Source organism: Xiphophorus hellerii, chromosome 14, assembly GCF_003331165.1.
Source record: "Xiphophorus hellerii strain 12219 chromosome 14, Xiphophorus_hellerii-4.1, whole genome shotgun sequence".
In the NCBI taxonomy this organism is placed as follows: Eukaryota; Metazoa; Chordata; class Actinopteri; order Cyprinodontiformes; family Poeciliidae; genus Xiphophorus; species Xiphophorus hellerii.
The window spans coordinates 1,925,686-1,952,848 of NC_045685.1; the positions used below are offsets into that span (position 1 = coordinate 1,925,686).

General features: G+C 40.6%; 1 protein-coding gene across 1 annotated transcript in view; it reads right to left on the minus strand.

Moving 5' to 3' along the window:
• The window catches only part of mta2 (metastasis associated 1 family, member 2), a 31,338-nt gene that overhangs the window by 1,807 nt on the left and 2,368 nt on the right, over positions 1-27,163 (minus strand). The window contains exons 2-17 of the mRNA XM_032583222.1: positions 20,635-20,702; positions 17,426-17,519; positions 7,820-7,937; positions 6,786-6,849; positions 6,545-6,662; positions 6,012-6,114; positions 5,448-5,547; positions 4,184-4,372; positions 4,028-4,102; positions 3,876-3,934; positions 3,693-3,793; positions 1,999-2,138; positions 1,693-1,921; positions 1,525-1,614; positions 874-992; positions 644-786 (exon numbers count right to left, since the gene is read on the minus strand). Coding sequence (XP_032439113.1) covers positions 644-786; positions 874-992; positions 1,525-1,614; positions 1,693-1,921; positions 1,999-2,138; positions 3,693-3,793; positions 3,876-3,934; positions 4,028-4,102; positions 4,184-4,372; positions 5,448-5,547; positions 6,012-6,114; positions 6,545-6,662; positions 6,786-6,849; positions 7,820-7,937; positions 17,426-17,519; positions 20,635-20,702 — 1,810 coding nt within the window. The remainder of the gene's footprint in view (positions 1-643; positions 787-873; positions 993-1,524; positions 1,615-1,692; positions 1,922-1,998; positions 2,139-3,692; positions 3,794-3,875; positions 3,935-4,027; positions 4,103-4,183; positions 4,373-5,447; positions 5,548-6,011; positions 6,115-6,544; positions 6,663-6,785; positions 6,850-7,819; positions 7,938-17,425; positions 17,520-20,634; positions 20,703-27,163) is intronic.

The following is a 27,163-nucleotide window of genomic DNA, read 5'->3' on the forward strand; positions in this document are numbered from 1 at the left end:
AAGGTTAATGGAAACAGCAAAATTCTAAATAACCTCCTCAATTTCGTAAAATGTTCTTACATTTGCTTGCGGTGGTTTTGGAGAGGAGATGGAAACATTTCCCAGGTAATCTTAGTGAACTGGTTAACATCTCCCTGGCTGACCTGAAAAATTTCTAAGTCCAAACCTCCAGAAATGAGCAGAGGACTCTCTCAATTTGTCCTGAGATGTGTGGTTCATGCTAGTTAGCAACTTCTACTTCCTGTTTTTTACAGCCATGCTTAGCGTCAACATCTGATGAAAGTGAGCTTTGATACGTTCCAAATTAGATGGAAACATGTCTGATCAGCATTTTAAAAGTTTGTTCAAATTTCGCATGACAGTTGGATGGAAACATAGGTAATAAATTTAGAGATTTTAGAAATTTAGGGAAACAACTGGCTGTTAAGCTTTGTAGCCAGTTGTTTTTCACCTTAGAAAATTGGAAAATCATAGATTACTATCAAGAAGTTATGAGACACTGGAATCAAACCGTTTTTTTTCTTACCATGAGATTTTCCTCCAGTGAATAAATGAACTCAAGTTAAATATCCCACTTTTCTTTACCAGGCGGTCAGTAAAAGGCTGACCTGTGGTTCTGACACCAATCAGCTGTGACGTTTACCTGGTGTCCTTGGTGGCCACAAACACCACAGGATTGGGAGCTTCTCCCTGGCTGACCTTCTGCCGCTTGATGACCGACTGGGACGTGGTTCTCATGCCTGATGTGTACGGCCTCCCATTGGCTGGGTAGGGCACCCCTGTCGCCTGTCACCCAGCATAAGAAGAAAGAGTTAAGCAGACTAACACTGAACATGTATCCGTCATGCTAACAGCACCGTGAGAAACACTGACTGATTCAAAGCCTCTCTTTCCCAGCAGGCTTTGGGCCACTCGAGGCTGACTGGCCTGGTTCCTGTTGATGGGTGTTGGAGGACCTCTGGAGGCTTTCAGCTTCAGAGGAGCTGAGATGGCTGCAGAGACAACAAGAACAAGATCAGCCGCACACATCCAGGGAACAGCAGGGGCCACAGCAGGGGTCAACACAGGCCAATCCCACACTTTCCTGCTAGACCACAGAGATGCAAGAAAAATATTTATTAAAAGACATCAAATAAATGTATAAAAGAGGACTTTATCCACACTGTCCCAAATTTGAGATTTAAGGCAAAATTTACACGATAGTCTGTAAATGTATATAATTATGATTCTGAGAAAAAAAAACAGTCAGAATTCTGAGATTAAAGTTTAATCAAGATTTGTTTTCCCCAGTGGCCCTGATCCTCTCCCATACAGATTATAATGTTAATCACTGGAACGATCACTGTGTTTTTAGCAAACAGAAAGGTAATCTAAAAAATGTAACTGGTTTAAATATGGGTCTGTTCAGGCTGAACTGATTCCAGAGTTCTATGTGGCACGAACTCCAAACCCAGCTGGAAACATAAAGAACTACGTTTTATGCAAAAGCAAAATGATATTTTATGTCCTGGTGCCATGACTCACCTAAATCCTTCACTATAGTGGCCAGAGACTGTCGAGGTATCACCTTGCTCTTTAACGGAGACTTAGTGGCTTTAGGCAGCCTGATCATACCTGAGGAAACAAACATTCAGACCAATGTCAGAAACACACATTTGTCAGTGTGAACCCTGCTGAGGTGTGTATTCATACACTCAGCCTTGACGGCGTTGGCGTTGATGGAGGCGTAGGGTCTGCGCGCGGCGCGGCGGGGCTGCAGGATGTCCTCACACACCCGCCGTGAAATGCGGGTCAGCTTGGTGGTCTGCAGGATGAAGGTCTGCCGGTTCTTGGCCAGCAGCTTGGCTCGGCCCTCGTTGCGAGTGAACGGCGACATACCCTGGACCTCCTGGCGGGTCATGTGACTGCGAGAGCCCGACTCCTGCTCACAAAGTGCAAAGAAGATGAAGATGCAGAACACTTCCTGAGGAGGTTTAACAAGCAATGTGATTCCCTTACAGAGCCGGCTCTAGATGCTCCCTCCAGCTGAGTGGGGGTCTTCAGACCGCCATACTTCTTCCAGTAGATCCAACAAGAAGCACATAGTCTGCACTGCATGTTTGGGGGGCCCCAGGCGTACCACTGAGGAGACTGGGCCGCTGGTGAGACAGGAGCTCCAGGTTAGAGGGAAATACTTCAGCCAGAAGATGATTAGAGAGCAGTGAAGCAGAAACTTTGTAGCAGCTTTTGTATCACACTGCTTAGTAAAAAACAGGGATGACCTGATTCACTTTTTTCACTTTCAATACCGACATCTGAGATTTAGTATCAGCCGATACAGAAAAACAGCTGAACTGACTTAAAATGTTTTTAAAACACAGACATAAATGTACTGATGTACAAATTTATGTAATAACTCTGCACAAGTACAGCAGCCTGAAATACACCAATAGCTTCACAAGCTTAATTAAACATGTAAAAACAACCCAACTGAAATTGTTCAGTCAGTGCAATTAGGAGTAGAACAGCCAATGGAAAATAAATAATAAAGAAACTGAAACTGACAAAAGCAAAAGGTTGACTACCCTAGTCAAACATGTAAAAATAAACTGAAACAAACCTTCTTTCAAATGGCTGATTAGCTGAGAATATTTTATTGGTGCGTCTCTAATAAAAAATGCTTTCGATGCAATGGAACTTTTCACATTTTGTCCCATTACAACCACAAGCTCATCGTCTACAAAAAGGAAATATCAGACAGCTTCCTGTCCAATCAGGATACTGTAAACCTGCTGCAGATTTTTACATTCAGTAGGTTCGATTTCTGCAACAGTGTCTTCACTGGTTTCTGCAGCTCATCTAAAATGCTGCTGACCAACACCAGGAAACTGGATCATTCCAGAACCAGCTCTCAGATCACTGCACCAACTTTCTGTTTGCCAAAGAATAGATCCTAAAATTCTGCTGCTTGTCCACGAAGCACTGAGTGGACTCCGAGTGGCAGGAAAGGTGACCCATGCTGACAACATTTGTTCCATTTTTAGCTGCTGTAGAAAACTTTCACACTGCACTGAGTCAAACCAACCAAATCCTTTGGACAACCTGTTCCCCTCCTTACCTGTGGTGGTGCTACACCAACAATCACAAAAGAAAACAACATGAAAACCTCTGAAGAAGACACAGACACTTTGGTTTGCATCAGTTTGGTTACGTATTCACACCTCTGAAAACGAAGCAGATTTCAAGGCAGATAGACTGGAGTTAAATTACCAGGCTGGTGAGAATTCATCCTAAGTTTTTCTGCTCCTCTGATGCAGAACAAACTCCCTGAAAACCTGAAATGTTCAGAAACTGTTGACTCCTTTAAATCAGGACTGAAGACATTCTTGTTTACAGCAGTTTTTAATCAAACAATCATACTAATGAAATGTTTGAAACAAACAATTGCTTTGTTTTTGCAATAGGTCTAAATTTTGCCATTTTCTTTGTGCGTTTCCTTTGATGTCCTGTAAAGCCCGTTAGATGACCCTGTCCATGAATGGTGGTGTGTAAATAGACGTCCATTCAGTTCCACTTCAGTAATTCACTACTGAATTTGAGCTGCTCTGCTACAGAAAATCCAATGCAGTTTGTGGTTGTAGCGTGACTAAATGTGTCAGAGCGTCTTGGAGGATCAGGGTGGGAGGTGTGTGTGTGTGTGTGTGTCCTCTTACTGTGGCAGCTCTCACAGCTCAGTCCCTTCTGGAAGCCTGTGGCTCCGTTCAGGCCGGGCTTGCTGCCTGGCATCATGATCTGATTGGGGTTGGGTTTGGTACTGGAGCACACAGAACAGCAGGGAGTTATTGCGAGAAGGTTGAAGCTGGAAGCAGATGCTGTGTGTAGCAGCTGATACTCACTAGGTGGGGATGTAGACCTGTTTGAGCTTGCTGTCTGCCTCTGCTGCCTTTAGTCGTTTCTGAGGAAAACATTCATGGTTGGTAAACATCCACATGAAGGATGAACTCGTGTTTCAGGTGTCTTTCTGTTGTGTGACTAGCTGAAAACAGACCTGCTGGATGTAGCGGTCGGTAGTCTTCCACATGTAGTAAAACTGGACTACACTGGCCAGAGATTTCCATGGCAGCTGGTGATCAGGAAACAATAAATCGTTAGTTACCTCAGTAGATTTCTGCAAATCACACTGCAATCAGACAGGAGAGCTCACAAAGTCCTGACGGATGTCGTTGAAGTCTTTGCCATATTTCTCCAGAGCCTCCTCAAACAACATGGCCTCCGAGGCACTCCACTCCTCCATCTCGTCCCGGCAGAGCACTGGGCCCCCCTGAGGGACCAGCGTGGACATGGCCCTGGCCAGGTCATAGTTGTTCTTCTGCAATGTGTCCATGGCATGGAACTAACACGACAGAGAACATTAGGACGTCATTACTACAGCTTTCTGTTGCACTAAGCTGTACCCGCGCACACACACACACCCGTTGCTCACGCGCGCACACACACACACACACGAGTGGATTTTGCCATGGAGAAGTCCTTCAGGATGTGGAGATTTTAGGATTTTAGATTTTTAAAAAGTGAATAAAAATCAAAAAAATCACATGTTAAAAAGTATTCACAACCTTTTCCATGAAGCTCCAAGCTGAGCTCAGGTGCCTCCCATGTCCTCTGATCATCCTTTACATGTTTCTGCAGCTTAACTGGATTCTGCCTGTGCTAGACTCTGGCAGTCGGACAGGAAATTCACGCAGCTGACTATATTAAAGTTCCACAGCTGAGTGTGTGTTGGAGCATAAGTCAAGAAGGAAATCAAAGCAGCTGCCTGTAGACCTCAGAGACAGGATGGATGCTTCCTGTCTCTGAAGCATGGATGGATGCAGGACAACCATCCATCCAGGACACCAACTGCAGCTGAGCCAGAGCCAGATCTGAATCTGACTGAAGCTTCTGAAGAAGGGCAAGTACCGACATTCCACCAGCCTGGTGGAGCTGGACAAATGCTAAGAGAAATGGGCCTAACTTCCAACAGACACGGCTGCCACAGGAGAGGTTGGACATACTTCTGTACATGGGATCTTTTAAGTTTTTATTTGTTATAATAATTTACTTTGAATAACTTTTCCCGTTGGCATTAAGGGGTACTGTGTGTAATATTGTCAGCTTATTAAAAAAATGGCCCAAGTAATTTTTTGCTAAAAAGCGATTTTTTGCCCCTAAAACATCTTTGAGAAGAAAAGAGGTGCTGATTTTTAATTTGTTTTTACTTTGGCCATTATTTTATGAAGGTGACAATATGGAAAAAGTGAAGTAGGCTGGAAATAAACTTTCTTTTACATGCATTACTGGATTACTGGAACATAAGACTTAGTTCCAGTAATCTCTGTTGAAACCTCATGTTCCACAGGGAAACAGTCTATGTGCAGGTTGGACTGCAGGGTTTGCAAAGAATGTGTGTGTGCAGGTTTGGCTCTAACCAGTGTGATGTCTCTGGAAGCTGCAGCTGCACTCATGTGGAGGCTGGGCTGACGGATGGAGCTGCTGCAGTCCAAGGCCCGGGCGAACGTCCCCACAGCTCTGAAACACACACACACCCACACACACACACACACACACACACACACACACACACCCATCACACCCTGACATACTGCTCTACTGCTTCTGGTGTTCCTCTGCGTACACTTCATCAAACAGCCACTAGAGGGAGCATTTGGCTGATGTACTATAATTGACACCTGTAAGGGATTCCCCAGAATCAAACAGTTTCTCTAGATGTAAACAAACCAAATAAGAGAAGCATAGAGATGATAAATCAAGCAGCAGTGCCCTTTTCGCCCGTTGGTTAAATACAAGTTCTGATATGACAGATGCCATTCTCTCTACATGTTCATTGGGACATAGCAGTCTGATCTGCACTGCTTTACACTGACAGCTAATGCTACAGGCTAAACTCTGACTCCAATTGATGGAAGTTTGCTTGGAAGTTGCCATGGCAACAGGTTCTATCTGCAGGGTGGCAGATGGTGGGGAAGTGTTACCTTGCAACAACAAGGAACTGGTCGATCTGGGCGTCCTTCAGCTGGTTGCTGGGGTCCCAAACTTTAGTTTCCATCTTCTCCTGGACACGGGTGTCAACTTCATCTGAGACACAGATGGACAAAAAGTTCAATGCTAATCAAGACACCAAATCAGCTACGAGTGGCTTAAGGACAGGAAAGTCAGTGTTTGAGAGTGTCCATCACAGGACATCTGTCCCAGAGAACCCAAGTAGATCTGAAAGGTGTGTGTGAGTGAGGAGGCCTACCAACCTGACCCAGTTCTACAAGTACGGGTAATGGGCCAGAACTCCAGTTAACTACTGAAAAAGCTTGAGGAATGCTACCAACTGCTAAGAAATAGATGTAAACTTCTGAATTTAAACCAAAGTAAAAACATTGTGTCTCATTATTCTGGCATTTTGAAAACAGAACAAATTTTAATAATCCTAACAGATTTACAACAAGAAAAACTTTAATCTGATGTCACAGGAAAATAAAAACATCTGTCTTTCACAGTGTTAAAGGAAACAAACCTTCAGTGAGTTTGTCAGGAATCTCTGCCTGGTATTTAGAGCCCACCCGGATCTCCCCCTGATCTGCCAGCAGCGTCTTCTGGACAGGGTCAAACACCAGCGAGTAGAAGAAACAGTCCTGGACAGGAAATGTTGAAGGGTTAAAGCTGCACTTACCAACTGACCTTAATCTCAATTTTTTTTTCAGAAAATGAGCAGCAGGAACACGGTGGCCCTGAGAAATCACCAAGCTCAGCCTTACTTCCTTCTCCAGGTAACCAGCCAGGACGTCCGTTTCATTGAGGAGGGTGACGTTACATTTTCCCCTGCAGACAGAGGAGCAGCAGTCAAAACATCCACCATGGAAGAAACTAAAATACAGCTTCAGAAAAATAAAATCCCCATCATTTTAAAAAAGCTTCTGGCCATTTGTCACTTTAAGAAAGGAATAAACTGAAAAAAAAAAAGAGAACAGGTAAAGCTAAGAGTCTGATTCTCTGAACCTCAAACACAATTATAACATCTGTTCAGTGTTTTAAAGCAGGACTTAAGTTCTTTTATTTATAATCCATGATCAAAATGTGATTACACTTTTTCTTAAATAAAAAAAAATCACACTACAGCAATGGAAGAATCCAAAGGACAGTGCCAAAGCCAGCTCTTACTGACAAGACAAGGAAACAGAAATGTGCGTTTGGCCTAGTCAAAGTTTAGACTTTATACCACTTCAGATGCTGTAGTGTGATTTTAGCATGTCGTTCAGACTTAAACCCCTCCATGGACCAGAGCTCCTCAGTGGCGATGTTGCAGACTCAGTACCAGTTATCACAAACTCTGGATTTGTGCTGCTAAGGGCAACACAACTAGTTATCAGGTTTAGGGGTGAATTAGTTTTTCCCAGAGGTCCAGGTTGGTTTGCACACATTTTTTTTTCCTTTTATGAAATAATTTTCAAACTGCTTTCTGTGTTTACACAAGTTATCTTTATAACCTGTGTAAATATTGAAAATTAATTTAATCATCTAAAACATTTAAATGTGAAAAAAGCAAAAAAGCAAAAAAAAAAAAGAGAACAACAGCTTTATATAACTATAGTCTGCTGATGATTTTAAGATCAGTGGTGTTAATCCAGATTATTTGTGTGCCTGAATGAAAAATGACAACCCAGCAAACTTGAACATTTACCAGTTAACAGAACCAACCGTCTTCAGTGAGGAGTTGGATTGGATGTGTGTATTTCTGGTGAGAATGTGTTTCCCGTCAGTGTTAAACTGCTGACTCCACATGAACACATACCTTATATGAGTGGCAGGTAGAGACTCAAACTGTCGAGACAGGAAAAGCTCCCTGTGTTTCAGCTGGTGCTTCTGCTGCTCAGACAGCGCCGGCTGCTTGGACTCCTCCTCAAATTCTCCTGCAACAACAGAATCAGACGATGGAGCACAACACAGAACTGAAATACCTGCTCTGTTAAATAAAAACACTCATCTGCAGATTATGCTGTGGCACATTAACAAGCAGTTTAATTCAAGAGGGAATGGGGTAAGCAATGTAAAGGTGAGCTGCTAAATATCAGTTTTATCTGACACAAGCAGGCAGTTTCATCAAAGGGATTAAATTTTGTGCAGAAAAGTTCTTTAAAAAAACAAAACATGACTTGACATTTTGCCATGTTGGCCACCACTACCACCTCAGAGCCTCTAGTTCCAGTTAAAGTTATAGTAAAAACAACAGGAACATTTCTATCTCCCTGTGATCTAAAATTACTTAACAAGAAAAGCACCAGACAAACATCTATTATACTTTACCCACTCTAAACACATAGGTGCCTGCAAAACAATATCAAAAACTATGTTCTAACTCAGTTCAAAAAGTAAAACTCATACAAATTCATTATAACCAGATATATTTCAGCTCTGCTAAAATAATTAGAGATGCACCGACTGCAGTTTTCTGGCCGATCACTGATCTTTTCAAAAGCCTCACCTGCCGATTCTGATATTTTTGTCTGAAAAGTTGTTAAATATAATGACAACGCCTAAAGAAATTAGCCGCTTTATTTTTTCCACTTTCAGTATGTGAGGAATCTATGCATGTGTCATTAAAGAAAATGAATCATATGTTTTCATTGAATTACTAAATGAAATAAACTTTTCAATATTACAGCTGTTGATTATAAAAACTAGCAGTTCCAACATCAGTGTCAGACGTTTCATCCCCTGCTGCTTCACTTCTGCTGAACTTGTTGGGTTATAATAAATCATAACCTTGGTTATATTAATCATCAGTAGGATGTTTTGTAAAAGTTTACAAATTCAAGTGAATACGTAAGAGAACCAGAAGTAGTTCAGATACTTCCTGGTTTGTTCTGAGTCCTCCTAGAAAGTGAAACTGTGGACTTGATCTCAGCCATTTATCATCTCATGCATGCTCACGACTGTTAAAAGACTCACTGCAAGTATTTTACAAGAACAAAATGCACAACTTGTGTTTTTAATCAATAAAAAACTCAACTACAGGCGGCGGCTGTTTGTGTCTTTAGGTGAACTTGGCCACTAGACTGCGCATTTCTAATTTCAGCAGCAGGGTGAGTAATTTGTGGCAAACTGGAGGGGAGGGCTGATTTTGCTCAATCTCTGTGGACTCCGCCCCTGCACTCGGCCAAAGGAAACCCTGTCAGTGAGGGCATGGGGGGGAGAAAGACACAGTAAGACACAGTGAGAAGGACAGTAACTCAGGCCACACCCCTTTTCCTCTTAACCTCTCAACCCCCGCCCCCTGTTCTCCCTCCGTCCGACTGGTCCCTGCCAAATAAAGTGGGAGACCCTGTGTACCAAACCTGAGGCGCCCATCCCCCCCCAAAACATGTATCCTCTCCTCTCTCTCTCCCCACACACACACACACGCACGCACGCACACACACTGCCAGAACCGAAGACATTAAGCAAACGACAGGCACCTTAGTCGGATATAATCTCAAAGCAACACACACAGAGAACACACACCTTCCATAATGAGAAAAAAGAATAAGTAGGAATTAACTCTTTCTGTAGGCCTCAGTAAGCGATCAGTGGCCTTTTGTTTTGCACAAAGAACTCGTGTGTGCGCGTTTGTGTACAGAAGGAAGAAGAGGAGGGAAGATGCAGTGAAAACAGCAATAAGCTAAAGCAATTAAGACAAACGAACAGTAGCAGAGAGACTGAAGGGCTGAAACCATTACAGAACCACAGCAGCCCAGAGCTGACCTGTTCGCACTGGGAGAGGTTCAATGGTTTATACATGTAATAAAACATCAGCATGCTGACAGCTTACACTACATTTAATATTTAACAATGCTTCATGTAGACATACAGAGCCTATAAAAAGTGTTCAACCCCTTTGGATGTTTTACATTTGGCTTTTTTGATCATAATTTTTTTACAAAGAAAAATAAAATGTCAAAGTGAAAACTGATTTCTATGAAATAATGAACATTAAAAAAATGTGTGGAAAAAAATAAAATAAAACAAATAATTGCATAAATATTCACCCCTTTCAAAGTGACTAAAAGCAATTAAAAACAGGTCCAGTCAGTTGGTGCTGGTAGTTTCACAATGAGTGGAATAGAGGTCACCTGAAATCAGTGACTTTGTCTTCAGTGATGTTAGTATAAAGGACCCAGCGAGGTCTAACAGTGGACTGGTGGTCACATGGTTGTGGGACATTCGAGCCAAGCTCCTCTGAAGCCTCTCCCACTGCACCTGCAGGAGGCTCCACGGTCCAATAAGAACTTTCGTTGGTCTGATGAGACCAAAATAGAGCTTTATGGTCATCAGAGGAGACACTAAGTCTAACACCAAACACTTAACATCACCACTCAGTAGCTCTGCTTACACTATGTATGAGACACCAAACACTTCACATCACTACAAACACACTATCCCCACTGTGAAGCACGTTGGTGGCAGCATCATGCTGTGGGAATGCTTCTCAGCAGAAGGCAGTGATTTCCCAGAGGACAATTTGTTTTGATCTGTAGGAGAACTACGGCTTCAGAGGACATTTATTTTCCAGCAAGACAACGAGCCGAAGCGTCTAGCTAAAGCTACACAGAGATGGTGTGAAGACAAGGAAGTGGCCCAGTCAAAGCCCATAGCTCAGTCTGAGTGGCTAGACTCAAAACGAGCTGTTCACACCCCCCACCCTGAAGAGTTTATCATGAAGAACGGAGGAAAATGCAGGGGCTTCATGTATAAAAGAGTCCGTAGTTTTCATACTAAAACTTGGCGTATGGACAAATTTAAAAAAGTGCGGCACACAAAAAATTCAGATGTATAAAGCCATACATACGTACATATCTGTGCACCTTTCCTTTATAAATCCCAATTTGAAAAAGAGCGCAGTTGCTGGTCCTTCCTGTTGCCACCCATAAATACATATGTAAATTAGTATAAATACCCGGAAGTCTGCTACCACTGAGGCAATAACCATGGCAATTTGTCCTTGTTTGTAGCAGTATAAGTATTTATAATAATAATTATTATATATTTTATTTAAAAGGTGCTTTCAGGGTACATAACGTCACCTCACAAAAATAAAAATAACACATTTTAAAGAAAAAAAAATCCAAATCACAAAAGAGATGATGCAAATGCCTGTTTGAACAGCAGAGCATTGAGCTGGAATTTAAAGACAGACAGCGTGTCAGAGAGTCTTTTGAGTGGGGAATATGGACGTTTACTCTAAACAGAGAGATCGTGCATAAGTTGTACATTTACAGAATAGAGACGCTTTCTGTCCATAAAGGCACATTCACAAAGCAGGCGTGGCTCGACTGAAGGATGACTGCAGTTGCACCGATACCGGTACTGCTCGGCTCCTTGTTTAAGTTCTGCTCAGAGCTCCAGGATGATGTCTGGATTAATCTAAACAATAATAAACCATCATCAACATTTCCCAGTAGATCAATACTGAACAATCGCTCCCTCTGAATCCTTCCATTGGCGATGTTCTCCATCAGCTCCACAATTACGCGACACACCTTTGCGCAGCTACTTATATATGTGTGATTGTATACACACCTTGATTGCCTTAAAAATAATCAAACCTGACCTATTTGGAGTTAATCTGCTGATCCAACCTTGTTTTCTTTTTAGTGAGAATGAATTGACCCCATAGCTGCATTTCATGCGCTTTGGCACACAGAACAGTTATGTACATCTTTATGAGACAAAAACTGAGGAAAAGTACTATTTACATTTGAGTGAGGTTTTCACATCCTTTTATTTTTATTTTCTTTATTTTGTGTGAGTGTTAGCTTATTGTCTCAGGATAAGTGCTGTTCAGTTTCACCGTTTACGTTTAAACAATAAAATTTTAAAATCCTAAAAAAACATTGAGTTTGATGCTTCTTGATCTAAATAACTGAATGTAGTCAGATTTCAGTGTATTTAGGTGAGTTTTGACACTTTGTAGTTTAATATTGTTCACAGAATCAAATGGCTGCCATACATTTTCACTGCAGGTCAAAGGTTTGCATATATTTAAACAAACTTTCATGACACGTATTTTTATACATGCCGACTTGTGTGTAAAATATGGCGCCGCACATTTTTTGTGCGTATGCACGCTTTATACATGAGGCCCCAGATGAGCATCCTGACTGAGATCCACACTGACTGCAGCCAGAGGAGCAGCTACTGAATACTGAAGGGGGCAGTATTTATCAAATCACTCATCTTATGATACATATTTTATCTTTATTTTGTAGAAATCAGTTTTCAGTTTAACATTAAGAGTTTCTTTGGAACTTGTTTTGCCAAATTATGTTGATCATGTTTAACTTGTAAAAGCAATACAAAGGGTGAAACATCCAAAAGGGTGAAAACGTTTCTAGGCGATTTATGTAGAACAGCATCATGGAGTGTGGGCCAAACATGATACATGTCAGTGTTCCTGATCCAACGTGACAGTCACAGCTGTCATGTTCACTTCTATTAGCTGGACTAGCCTGGTGCTGGTCAGAGGAACGTTGAGTTGTTCTCATTACCTGGAACATGTCTATACTGGCTACGTATCTATAAGCCATGCTTTGCTTTTGTGAAAATATGAAAGAAACAGAAAATAAAAAGAAGCTTAAACTCAGGAAGGGTTTGAATACTATCACTAAACTGGAGAGCACCACAAACTGATCAGACATTGTTCACTTTGTGAAGGAAGATCTAACTGTAATCAGTTTACACACATCTGGTTTATTATTGTTATTCTACCAGGTGAACATCAGCGGTGATTTCCACTGTTCCTGTCACGATTGTTACTGAAAACAAAACAGAAAACAACCTCCCAGTTCCAAACCAGTAGGCTTTCACCTTGCTGTGTGGTTTGGGTTTGTAATGTTGCATCTCAGAAACCTGAACAGACACATCTCAGTCAAGAGCTGGAGGCGGGCTTATCGAGAACAAGAGCCAATAAAATCACAGGGGTGCCATGGTTAAAACACTTGAGTTTGATTCATTCAGAGATCTAACATAAGACAAAAAAAGAACAATAAAAACATTGAAAGTCAACAGGACACAAGTTGGATTAGCACTGGAATTCCATGGTCTGTCTATTACTGATATTACCCATAAGGCATTGCACCCAAGTCTATGTGCTGATTCCAAAAAACCCTTAATAAATGTAGCTGGCATCTGTTTGCAGGATGACTATAATATAGTGATTTGTGTAGAGTACTTAAAATTTCTCCATTCACTTTTCTACAATAAAATACAACAATTTTAAGACAGGAGGGTTGGATCAAATGTTTTCTGGGTGATGTCAAAGGGAGTTCACTGATTGGAGTTTTCTGGCCAATCATGATCTTTAAAAACTCTGACCTGCTGATTCCAATCTTGGCTGACACCAATTCCTTTAGTCTGAAAAGTAGCTAAATATAGCAACAAAGTCACTAAGTTGGCAACAGTGGGGGACTATTTTAGAGTAGTTGCCTTTCTGATGCCAGAGTAAAATACAGGAGTTACTGGAACTGCATCTCACTAGACACCATGCATACTTCACAATAACAATGAAAAACTGATCTGAATGCAGCATCTTTAATTACCGTACCTCATAAAGAGAGCTGAGTGAAGGAAATAGTGACAGCATCTTTTGTTTCAGCCAATAATCTCAGTAAGTAACAGACTGCTGCATCCTAAATGCACAGAGGAGTCTTATCGCAGCTCCTTCCTCCCAGCTGCTGTTAGACTCTAGAACCAACACAGATCCAAACAAACTCAGGAAGTGACACATTTTCTACATTTTTAAACTAACCTACTCAGTTGCACATTCCTTTGGACTGGAGTTTGCTAAAGAGTATTTATGTTGAAATTTTGCCCTTACTATACAATATTTTGGTCTTTATTCCGTTTTATGTATTGCATATTCCTATCTCTGTGAATCTATTTTCTTTGACTGCCTGACACTTGTGCTGCAGCTGCACAGAAATTTCAGTTTTATTCTATTCACCTAAAAAAGTAATGAAAACGTTTGTTGGTTATCATTCTCCTGAAGAAGGCTCTCATTGAGAGAAATCTAAATATGCAGAAATAAGAAGCTCTACAAAAATTAAAAATCAAAATGAGTCAAGAAAAGTGAAATGGTTGCATCATCACAAAGCATGTCAGGAATCAGTGTGAGCTTTATGCTGGAGCGGCTGTATTAATACTGGGTTCCTGCGGATCTACAGGAGGACGGCAGCATCCTGCATCAGTCCAGTCAGCTGGAGGTCGGCATCAGCTACATCTTCATTCAGCCGCTCTACAAGGACATGTCAAAGCAGCCAGCAGGCACAGGGAAGACACACAAAGGAATTAAGAGTCATTCTAATCAGTCACATCTCAGGGAACACCATACACACACACACACCCCCCAGCACGCCCACACACACACACGACTGTAGCGTCTCACTGTGGTGGCATCACAGAGAAACATGCCAACATCACTGCATCCATTTTGAGGTGTGTTGATCTGTGTTTTAATGTCTTTGTTAAGAGCACTGTAGACCAGAGGAGGAGGAGAAGGGAAGGGGGAGAAAGGTGGGCTATCGGGAGGGGGTGTGTGAGGGGTGTTTAATGAACGGGATCCATTTTTACCAGACTGCATGTCATTAGCACCACCCACTCCCCCTCCCTCCGTCTACTCTCAGATCAAACAAGGAGGAGATTGGACTGGATCAGGGTGGGGCAAACCAGGGAAGGAGCCTCAGCTGAGACAACAACAGTGGTTGCTAAAATGTGATTATTGATTATTGGTGCATTTATTTGAACAGAATCCTTTCCTCTTGATGTCACCTGGTGAGCTCCTTAGTGTGTGATTGATATATTCTATTAACCTAGAAGTAAAAAAAAACAGAAGCATGAATCTTATAAACTCCATTGTTAGATTACTAATCACCATTATTCTAATAATAATGCTCCCACAGGATAATCATGCACCATGATGATACTGAAAACAGGGCCTGATGAACATATTTCATCCCACAATTTCAAAATAAAACTCATGAGAGTTTTATAAAAAGATTCATATTGTGGCCAACTAAATAACTTCTTTGTCTGTCAGACTACATTGATTTGGGGATTATTTTCAGAGATGTTTCTATATCTGGTGGAAGGAGATAAGTGGGAATAAGTGTAACAGTGTTGGTTTCAGACAGCTCCCAGCCTGTCAACCTCCATGTGACTGAAGATAACTGGACCTTCAGTGTGTTTGCACTGCAGCATGCAGCCAGGCTGACCTGACCTGCTGGAAACACCAATAACAACCTGCACTACAAGGCCCTGTTTACATGACAACAATTTGTGGTGAAAATGGAAGCATTTCGTTGTGCTTGTACTGTACATTTACATGAAAATAGCCAATGTTTTCTCTGACAACGGCACAGTTTGAGAACGGGTTCCAGAGTGCAATGGTTCTAAAACGTACCGGTGTCCATTGTCTTGTAAACAGAGTAAATGGATCTTTTCTGTCAGGAAATTCCTAGCTCATGCATAGTCTGAAGCAAAACATAACGGCTTCCTACCGACAACGCCGGATACCAGAGTAATGTTTGTCCTTCTGACTTCAGACAGTGGCTTGAAAAATCAAAATGCCAGGCAGTGACCTCACTCACTAATATTTAACTGGAATGCAGTCACTGTGGCTAGTTAATGACTGACATGTTACCCAGTTAATGAACTGGTTGATAGCTGAGATACAGTAACCACCTGCGGCCTTTTCCAATACAAAGCTATTTTTTAGTTACTTAGTGAAATGCAGGCAGCAGCCATTTTCAATAGGAAGTCAGGAAGAAACAGGGAGAATCGCAAATCACCTGATGGATTTATAATACATCCAACAGTTTAGTTCAGGACTTGGACTTGAACAGGTCGGGGATCAGGAAAAAGGCAGCTAACACCTCTGCAAATCCCACACATCCTGGACACAAACAGTTTAGACTTTTAGTTTCGTCCCCCAGGCTCATCTGATGAACACAATGAGCATCTTACAGTCTGAGTCTTCAGCTACTCTGTTCTTAAGCAATATAAGTATATTTGCACAACTTGCCTTTCTTTTCTTTATATACCGTATTTAAAATCTGTACATACTGTTTCTTTTATCTTTTCTAATATTTTCTCTAATATTTATATATCTACACTGGCATCTGTAACCTGTCAAAGCTTGAAATGAAAGTCAAAATCCTTGTTTTGTGCTCACAATCTTTTTGCAATTGCCATTTTTCTCTGTGCCGGAATGAAAACAGACGCCTTAAAATCTAAACTGCCTGAAGAATACCAAGTGTTGCTTTCAATCCCACATTTACCTAATTTTTTTTTTTACACCATTCATCACAGTTCCCTTTAAAATAAGAAATTTTCTTTTCTGACAAGTTTCATTCCAAAATTAGAAATTTACAAGAATCATGAACTCAGAAAGAACTATGGAGTAGGGTTGAACAATAAAACAATAGCAATATATACTGTGATAGACATGCGATTAATATCGATTGATGATACATCTGATAGAATATTAAATATATGAACTTTTCACTGAACTCTGATCTAGAACCACACAGCATTCTGGGTGATGTAGGCAGAGGAAAGACTTTAACTGCTCAACCTCCCAGAGCTAGCTAAGCCAGGAGGGTGGTATCAACTAACTGACTCACTCTGTGGTTACCTAGCAACAACCTATTGAGTAACTTGCACAGTGCAGCCTGAGCCACTGTGCCTCTTAACCGTTTAAAAATAAAAACAATGACATAGAATGATAACTGGATAAAACATGAGAGATCATGCCACCAGTCTGGAAGTTCTTCAGTTACTTAAAACAAACAAACAAACAAAACAAAAAACAACTAATCCTCTGACTCCCACCAATCACTGCTGCTGTGTTCTGGTCAGCAGCACCTGCAGGTTGTTCATCTTCAGAGCAGAAGAAATGGAACACCCTGTCTGTTTATAGAACACTCATTCCTTGAGAAACTATATATTCTTCCAGATATAAAAAACATTGTGTTTGTTGCATAAAACAAACCAGATGCATCATTCTTTCCCAATACAGTAAGTGAATGTGATTGTCTGTATTTCCCTTCTTAATTAAACGACAAGCAGTTGACACATGAATCAGATGAATCCCACAGGCCAGGTGATGAATCCTCTGAAAAAAAAAAGGCGGCCATGTTGCGAGTGGAGGAACATTAACTTGAGAATGATTGGGCTCCAGCTAGAGTTCTTAATTTAACCCTGGAGCAGGCCTTGTTACAATTCACAACAAGAAAGCTGAAGAGGCGCTTTGAGGCTTTTGTGTGAAACACAAAGAGGAAGAGGCTCATTAAAGGCAGCCAGCCATATCATGCATACACTCCTGCTGTAGTGGAAGGCCTGAAGGAGGCAAGAGCTTGCTACTCACTTGCGTTGCTGTCTGCCAGAGTGTTGAGGTTGCCTGAGATGTCTCTCCTCCTGAACAGACACACCACCTTCGCTTCCACATTCCCATTGGCTGTCTGCAAACACAGAATGAGTTGCTCAGGTCAGAACTATCCAGAAGAATAGGTGTGACTCTCCAAGCTTCTGTTCCCATCTTCAATCATTTTTACAATTCCCGGTTTCCCACCCAGAGAGGGACACATGAAATGTTTCCCACCTGATTTGTATTTTCCTTATTTTACATGGCAAAATAAATGAATAAGGCTGCCATTAAATATAGATGTGGTTCAGTTTGACCCAGTGCAGTTTTGCTTCTTCTTACTTTCGCTTTCTACCTGTAAATCAACCACTTTGTCCTAAAACCACTGCTGTACTTTGCAATTAAGTATTTCGCTGATTCACAGAATAAAATGCTTAAGAATTTTAGTGATGCACAATACATCGGCACTAACACCAACGTTTAGGTATTGTTCTGACAAGTAAAACTGGGTAGTCATTAGCAACCGATATTGATTTCCATCTTTTTGTTAATATTGGCCCAAATTTTCAATTGGTGCATGTCTAATTCATTTAAAACAAATGTAACTATAATTGTTCTTTTTCATTCATGTCTGTTCTGACCCCTGTTTGTTTGAGATTTCTCTTGTGAAACATAAGTGATTGTGACTCCAGAATAAGTCCTGCTGGTCGATATTATTCATCTGTTTCTTTACACCAGACTAAAACCAGGAAATAAAGAAAACTACGTTAAATGATCAGATATTAAAACAGAGGCAAAGGATCCCAAAGTTGAGATATTTTAGTTGCAATATTTGGTTACTGGATCTGCTTTTTCCAATTAGGGCAGAAAATGACAACCAATTACAGTATGACAATTTTATTGTCTCATTTAAGGAAAAATAATAAATAGAAAAACAATATGTTGAAGGAAAGTCAAGACCAATTTAGAAAAAACTATGAAAGTTTTGCTAACCTTTACGGAAAAAACAGTTTACTGTTATTGTTGCTAATAGTAAGCGGGTATATCCGTCTGTGTGCTTCCACTTGTCTGCCACTTGCAGGGACCAACACATTGCCAGCGTCACAAAAACACACCCATCTACTTCCCCCCTTTAGCATTCCTCCAATGAAACAACACAGCAATGGAGTCTGGCAACGTGGAGATAAAAAGAAGAAATGCTAGCACTCCTCACCTTAATACTTCTTAAAATAAAAGTCGGATGAATTGAAACATGACCGTTCAGACTGCAAACACTTTGAAAAAAGAAAATCAGATATGTATCTGATTTAGTTCCACGTATGGAAGTGGCACAAATCGGATTCATTTTTGCCGTTCACACTGCCGTGAAACAGTCGGCTATGTGTTGCATTTGGACAAAAAAAACATGAATTTGGGTCTCCTTTGCCTGCTGTGTGAATGTAGCCTAAGAGCTGTTTCACAAACCAGCCAGATCACTCATCCTCTATCCACAGCATTAACAATGAAAAAGGTTTTCTGTTAACAGTTCTTTCTAGAACTGCTCCTGGTTCACCAGCTCAGCTGCTCTGTTTGGTGCCTCGATGTCTGTGAGACCATCAGCTGCTCTCCAGCGGACAAAAGTCTCCTGAGTTTTCCTCCTCTGAACGATTATCAAGCTGTTTCCACTAACCAAACCAAGTTTATGTTCAAGAGCATTTGGGCAAACAAGGCTTCTATTGACTTTTATGCACAGATGTAAAGTCTGACTGATTTGGACGTTTTTTCTGGAAATTAATTTCCCATCTCAGGTGTCATCAATGTAGATATTTTGTAAATATCTGTACAGTAATTCACCCAGTCCTACTTTCATTCACAGGAATGAATTCAAATACAGGTGAGTAAGGTCTGATCTGATAGATAATGGGTTAAAAGGATCCACCCAAATCAACCCTGACATGTTAGCTGGAGCGGGATGAACTATGAAAAGTTAAAATGACTATGAAAAGATAATATTTCAACTCAGGCCTCAAGATTTAGAGCCCAGAAGAAGCTACATGTCAGATTATTGAAGACTTCTAATACTTTCTGGTGAGTTAGCAAGTCTTTTGGAAATAAATGACAATTAAAATGATAGAGCTGTGTGTGTGTGGGGGGGGTAGTGTGGTTAGAACATAATGGCTGCTATCTAAAAGCCAGTTTGCCCTGTGTGCAACAGAGAATTCTGAATTCACCAATGATGAGTGAGAACAAAGTCACACTGCTGTTGTAAACCCCAATGATGAAAATTTGTTTCATAGTAGCAGTGCACTGATTTCCAACCGATCACAAATATTTAAAAAGCCTGATGTGCCGATTCCAATTATGGCCGACGGCATTTCTTTTTAATCAGAAAAGTTGCTAAATATAGCAACAAAGTCACTAAGTCGGCCACAACGGGATGATGGTTAACAGTGACCTGGTGGCAGGTCTGTCTATCAGTTTCTCTCAAAGCAGAGAAAAAGTGGACAGTGGCTGATGTTCAGACTTTTGTGGAGGAAGATAAAATCAGTTTCTCGTGTATCGGTCGATTGTCCGTCACCCAAAATTAAGGAAATGGGGGTCGATTTATCGTTGCACCTTTATTTAACAGAATTCAGAGTTTAATTGAGGAGTTTTCCTTTTACCCAGATTAGTTTCTTTACTCTAATATAAAACAAATCTTTTCAATGACAAGTATTTCTACACAATAACCATGGCACAATGTTTTCACGTTACATTACTTTCAATCTGCACAGGAATAAACAAAAAATCTTGTTCAAAAATAACAGCAAACATCTGAATAACTAATATTATGTTAGTAAAGGTTTAGTGAAAAATGTGTTCAAATGCAAACAGGGCTTTATACCCAACAGCAGAATTCAGGTACAAAAGCACAATTTATTCTGAAAAACTGATCTATAGCCTTTAACCCAGTTCTCTGAATTCAGTAGCTTTTAGCTCTCATGGTGAACTCCACAAGTGCTTTAGAGCAAGTGGCTTACATAAATGAGCTTAATCCTGTGACAGGGAATCTGCCCTGTGTCATATGCTGCTGTTGTTATGGCAGTGGGGGTCTGAAGCAGTGCCCTGCCATTTGAACAGCCATAATTTACCACAGTTTGCAAGGTTTCAACGTGCCGCTGCACAGAATAGGTTTGGGTTTAGCTGCTGGTGAGAGTTGAACACATTAAAAAGTTCAAACATCAACTACCAACCTTGTTGAGCTCTTCTATTCTCCGGATCAGGTATGGGTTGCTGGAGGAGTTCTCAAAGTAAACGTAGTCTGAAACAACAAACAGAAGAAAAAAGATTCAACCCATGACCCAGCCTCAAAGTTTTTCAGAAACACAGTCACTGCATAACTCAGAGATGCTCATATGCACAGATGACAAGGGGAAATTGAGAATTTGATGTCCAACTCGATGCTATTACTGCACTACTTCAAGGTGGTGGTGGTGGTCACCCTCACAACTTGACCCCAGCACAATGAGAAAATAGTGAGGTTATTTTTTGATAACAGCAGCAGGCATCAGGCTGAGGCTACTTTTTCTGTATAACCATATTGTTCATAAATAATAATATTATTATTTTCCAGTAACTGGACAGATGATTCACTATGTGGTGATTATGTTTACTATGAACCCAAAGAACAACAGGAGAAGGAGTGAGTCAGTGACTCGATGTTACCTGCTGGGTATAGATTTGAATAATTAATTGAGCTTACTGTACTGTTTGATGACATGTAAAAGAATAATCTTTTTGCCCTTCTGCGCTATGCACATGCGCAAAATTTCCATGTGTGTTGGCGTGCCGTGGTGGCGTAGCCGTTGGCGCGACCCGTATTTGGAGGCCTTCAGTCCTTGACGCGGCCGTCGCAGGTTCAACTCCCGGACCTGACGATATTTGCCACATGTCTTCCCCCCTCTCCTTCCCCGTTTCCTGTCAGCCTACTATCATATAAGGGACACTAGAGCCCACAAAAGACCCCCTGGAGGGGTAAAAAAATAAATAAAAAAAATTTCCATATGTGTAAGTAACTTTATTGGATGTTACTATGGCAGTTTTCTGGCCGATCATTGATCTTTAAACTGTCTGACCTGCTGATTTTGGCCCATATCAATGTTTTGCCAGAAAGTTGCTAAGTTGGTAGCAGTAGGTGACTGCTGTTGACCCTCCTGGTGCAGATGTGCACCACAAAGAGAAAAGGGTTTTGTTCTGTTAACTTGAACCGCTCCAGACTTTGAGCCGTAGAGGTCTGCTGTCACCTAAGGGTGGGAGGTCACATCTGTTTTTCCATGCATAAAGATGAACACAAGAACGATTCAGTATGGATTAATGTCAAAACGTGACCTATGGTGAACGCATAGTCACATGCACCAGGAGACATGCTGTATCAAGTCAAGTTTATTTGTACAGTACATTTCAGCAACAAGGTGTTTTACACTGGAAAAACATAATACAGTAAAGAATTATGAAATAAGCAACAGACATTACATTTTGTTCACATGCAGGCTGTGTACAACTAAAATGTATGAATATTCTGACAGATGACCAGGATTCATTTGAATTTTGTTTCAGATTGTAACTGAATGTGTGTTCTTTAGAGCATAAAGTCATAATCCTGATATGAGACCCGGTTCATCTCCCCTCTGCCATGAAAACTGACATATCCATATATTCATGTAGAATGAACATGCTGTCAAAGACTCATCAGTTCAATCAGAGCTATTTTCCCTGTGGGTCTGCTAAATGTGGCTTTAGGATTAACACAATTCATTTCAAAAGTTACTTTCACAAAGTTTGACTGTTTTTACTAATGTTTATACTAATGTGATATTCTGGAGACTCCTTCCCCAATACTGTTCTGTTGGGTAAGAATAAGCAGAACTGCTAGTTAACAGATGAGCAGGCTGTGCCTGTAGCGCACGCTTCATTTACTATGTTTCTGCTGCAGGAGAAGCACGTATAACTAACCTCAGTTGCTCAGCCACACTGCAGTCATCTGTGTTTGATTCCTGAGATTTAGGAATGAACAGTTCCTAAAAACAGTTCACGTCACAGGAACAATGCAGAAAAATGATGCAGGGTAACTAGCAGTAACAGTGATGTCCTGGGTTCACATTGACTGTTTAAACTCTACATGTGCTTATCAGCTGCCTGGCGCTGCCACGGCTCCAGAGAAATGTCTGCTGAGCTTGCAGTGACATCAGTGATCATTAACGCCATCAAACACATCAGCTTTACACACACGCGCACACACCCCCCCACGTCCACACACACACAGAAAAGCTATCTGATAAAGGATAATCCTCAGAGTGACTTGTGTTGACATTAAGCACCTGCTTCTTGTGACTTTTATTTTAGGTGTGATCTTGATATGAAGCCTTCAACATCCTGATAAATGACAGTATGTAAATGAAACTGAAGTCATCATGTGATTAACATGTTTACTGAGGCAATCGTGTCATATTAAAGCTGTTTATCATAAATACAGCAGATATTGAGCAGTTATTACTGGTGGCTGCGCCCTACCTCACTACAAAACCAAGAATTAATGACCCAAGGCAGCAGAAGACTCAAACTGACTGCAGTTTTATAAACAAAAAGGATTTCTTTGGAAGTACAGTTACTGTTAAGGAAAAAACTTGGGGGTTATTTTACATCGGAATGGACGATAAATTGGTATCGGATGATTTTAGTCCGGTTCAGGAAATAAAACCGATGTTTATTTCCATCTTATATCTAATCATCTAACATTGGTAATGTAACAGCAGTATTAATATTGGATCTCAGTCCAAATTTTTATATCAATGCATTTATGATTTTATATCACCACTGCAACAGATGTTTACTATCCTGCACAGTTTTTATCAATTTAAATAACGTTTCTTCTCTTATTTAAGCATCTCTGCTGGTTGCGTACTTTCATTGTCACTTATTATAAATAATCTGTTGTTTTTAAATCACAAATACACAATTTGGACATTTTTTCATCTTATACTACTCAGCTGCACATTCCTTTAGATGAGAGGAATGTGGATAATATTTTACCATTTTACCCATAATGTACAATATGCTATTCTGTTTTTTTATTTTTGATATTTTTGTCTTTGTGTGAAGTTACATGCTTCAATTCAACCTGAATTCTCCCCACTCTGGGACAATAAAGCATATTTCTATTCTAATATTTAACATCCACATCACAAATCTCTCTCTTCCTAATATGGTGACGTGCCAGCAGCAGTGGTTTGTGTTTAAACCTAAAGCCCAGCGCAGCTTATTGCACTTTGGGGACAGATACAAAATTATCTGTATCTGATAATATACAGATAATTTGTAATCAGATACAAAATTAACAACAAAATGCTGGGTGCAGGTGCATAAGTTCACAAAACAAGTATTATTCTTTTAAAAAAAGAAATATGACTTAGGGAACAAAATAAAAGTAGACAGACTGAGATATTAGAGGATGCTTAGAGCAACCGGGGGCCGCCTGCAGCTCGGTTCCATTTGGTGAGCCCACAAGCAGGCAGAGAGACTCAAGAGGATATGGCTGCTTTCTGATGCATCACCACAAGCAGAGGTGGAAAAGGAAGAACTCTGAAAGGGAGAGGATTTCTTGCTCTATTTCACAGCAATGTAAAGCCTGAATAGGGAAGCATCACATTGCTGTACACAGTGAAAGAACATGGCATCCCCCTGTTACATAACAGTGGGTAAGAGTGAACAGGAGGACGTGCACGTTCATGTGCCTAACATGACTAATTGTAGCTGTTCAGACAGTGATGCTGGACGTTTCTCCACGGTTTGTTTCCGTGGATCGCAGAGGAACTGCGATCCACGGAAACACCACATGTCTCAGGTTTCTGGATAGTTCTGAGCTACATGTATGCACATCTGAGAATGAGACATCATTTGGAGAAAAATGAACAAAAAAAAAGAGAGGATGCCGCTGAGCATTTGTTGTGGAAGAGCTAACACATTTGACTAATCTGTGTAGGAAGAAATATGTAAACTCTGCACTGTGTGAATCTAGTGTGGAAGTTTGTCAGAAATCCAGTTTGTCCAATTACATGTCATTATTTTATAAGTTAAATTTAATAGGGGTGCACTGATAATCGCCTTCGATTTCTTGAATTTTGGGAGATTGACGATCGGCCGATGCGTACGTGAGAAACAGATCTTATCCAGCGATTTTCTCTCCCTCCAAAAAAGGCCTGAACATCAGCCGCTGCCCCCTTCTGGTCTGATGTGAGACAGGTTTGACTGGCAGACCCCTCCCCCCCAGGAGGTCACATCTGGTTAACAACAGTCACCTCACTGTTGCCAACTTAGCAACTTTGTCGCAATGTTTAGCAACTTTTCTGACAAAAATAAAATTGGAATCGACCAAAATTGGAACCATTAGGCCAGACATTTTAAAGATGGTGATCGATCAATACGCTGCAATTGGTGCAGGCCTAAAAATTAAGCACTGAGCGTGTTGTTAAACCTGAGAATAAGCAATAAGATTTTTGCATATTTGTCATAAAATGCCTGAGAGCAAGAACTGCTGAGAATAAAACACTGTTGAGTCAAAGCAAGCCTGTCATCACACAAAATTACAAAATATCCATGTCTTAAACTACATTCATAAACTTTTAAATATTTATACCAACAGAACCTAATTCATAATTGTGAAATAGAGTGAAAATGAATTGTGAGTTAAGGAGAAATTAAAATCTGAATAAATTGCTGTAATTTATAATGAACTCCCTTCAATCCTGTCCAATATATCATCTTCACAAGTTCACACAATAAATTTAGATTCTTACGACGATAGTAAGAATTTCATGAACAGAGTTCATGAACTGTCATGACGACACCAGTGTCTGATTTTCAGTGAAGGCCTCAGACGTTTGTTGGAGAGCATTACACATCACCCTGAATCCACCATCTCCACAGAGAAACATGGTGGTGGCAGAGTTATGCTGTGGGAATGCTCTCCTTCAGCCGAACAGAGTGGGTGTTAGAGTCGATGGGAAGATAAATGGAGCTACATAAAGGGCAACCCCAGAGGAGGAACTGTTAGGCCCCTTCCAGCGGCTGTCTCTGCAGCTGGAGCCATGATGGGAGAACATTCATGTTTTAGAATGTGATCCCATTCTAAAACAGTGAAGCATTCTAAATTGCTGCACAACAATTGGAAAAAAAAAAATGCTGGTAAATGTTGCCATGACTTGGTCTGCTGTTGGCTGCTTTGGTAATGAGATGATTGTGCTGCAGTTTCTTAATGACTTTAAAAGTCACTTTAACGCGCTCCGAAAATATTTTATGCTGCATTAAACAAGCGTCCCCAGCTTTCTAACAGACATAGTTGGCCTGAACATATGGTACCTCTGTAATTAGAAAATATTTATTACAATCCAATCCGAGCAGGTCTGTGCAGTATTGCTATTGCACTAAGGACAAATTAGCAATGAACACGAAGGCCTACATTAAACTGATTAAGAGATTGAAAAAGATTTTTTACTGTTTCTCTTCATCCAGCCTGCTGGAGTTTTAGCTGTTTCACAATGAAAAATCAACAGAAATTTTAGACATGGTGTTGGCAGTTTACAGTAGACTCTAGACTGTCTATGCACAGCCTACAGTCTGTGCATATACAGTTGTAGACTGTGTGCTATATGCACAGTCTACAACTGTACCTGCAGCAGTTACAGTTGTGGTAACTGCTGCCCTTTTACAAAGTAATAAATCAGAGGGCTGTATGCTAATTTATGTCACGCTTTTTCTCAGATTTATGTTTTCTGCAGCGCCAAAGAGAAGACAGTAAGCAGCTTACAGTCAGACTTGCTGTTTTAATCTCTTTTTTTAAAGGAGTAAGAATTTTTAATCTTATGTGACATGTTAGTCGTAAATTTCTGATGATTATCAGGAATTTAAAAATGTTGATTTAAAGGAGGCAAAGATACTCTCTCAGAAACACAGTTGCACCTAAAGGCTCATGCAAAAAAAGAATTGCCTTGTATTTTATGCAACAGCTGCAGGAAGAGCAAATTTCCTAACCACAAACTCTAAAGGGCAAAGCTGCATGACACTACCTGTCCTAGGAAAGCTGCTCTGCTGATACCAGAACATCCAAAGTTCTGGTATCAGCAGAACTTTGGAAGTTCAAGTTGAATTCAGGCCCCAACGCTACCTGTTGTTCATCAGAGGAAAAACTGGTGTTTCTACAAGTAAACTGAAACATATTTAAACCCTTTCATATTAATTTTAAACCTAAATTAATGTTAAGATTCACATCTGGTCAATGCTCTGAATTTTTTCTAATTAATACTGAACAAGTCTTTATATAGCCTCTATTCGTATGAGAGTGATCGCCTCATTGTCACTTGCATTTAACTTTTCTGAACAGCAACACTATACGAAACAGAACCTCGAGTTCTAGACATATCTTAATGTATTTTGTGTTAGTGAACACCACCTTTAATTCTTCTATCAATCTGTCAAATTGTTTGTTTATATATGACAAATATAATAAAGAACAATCGACAGTAAAGGTCCCCATCTATGCACCATATTGTGCAGACCAGTGTTTAATCAGCATGACCTAAATACCCTGCAGACCCTTGTGAGTGCTTACACACAGCTAAGCCTGCCACACTGTCCATAAAACATGTCTGTCTCCGCGACAACACTCTCCGACTGAGAACACCTCTTTCTAACGTCGTAACAAGATATTGTGAAGAAAAAGCATCAGAG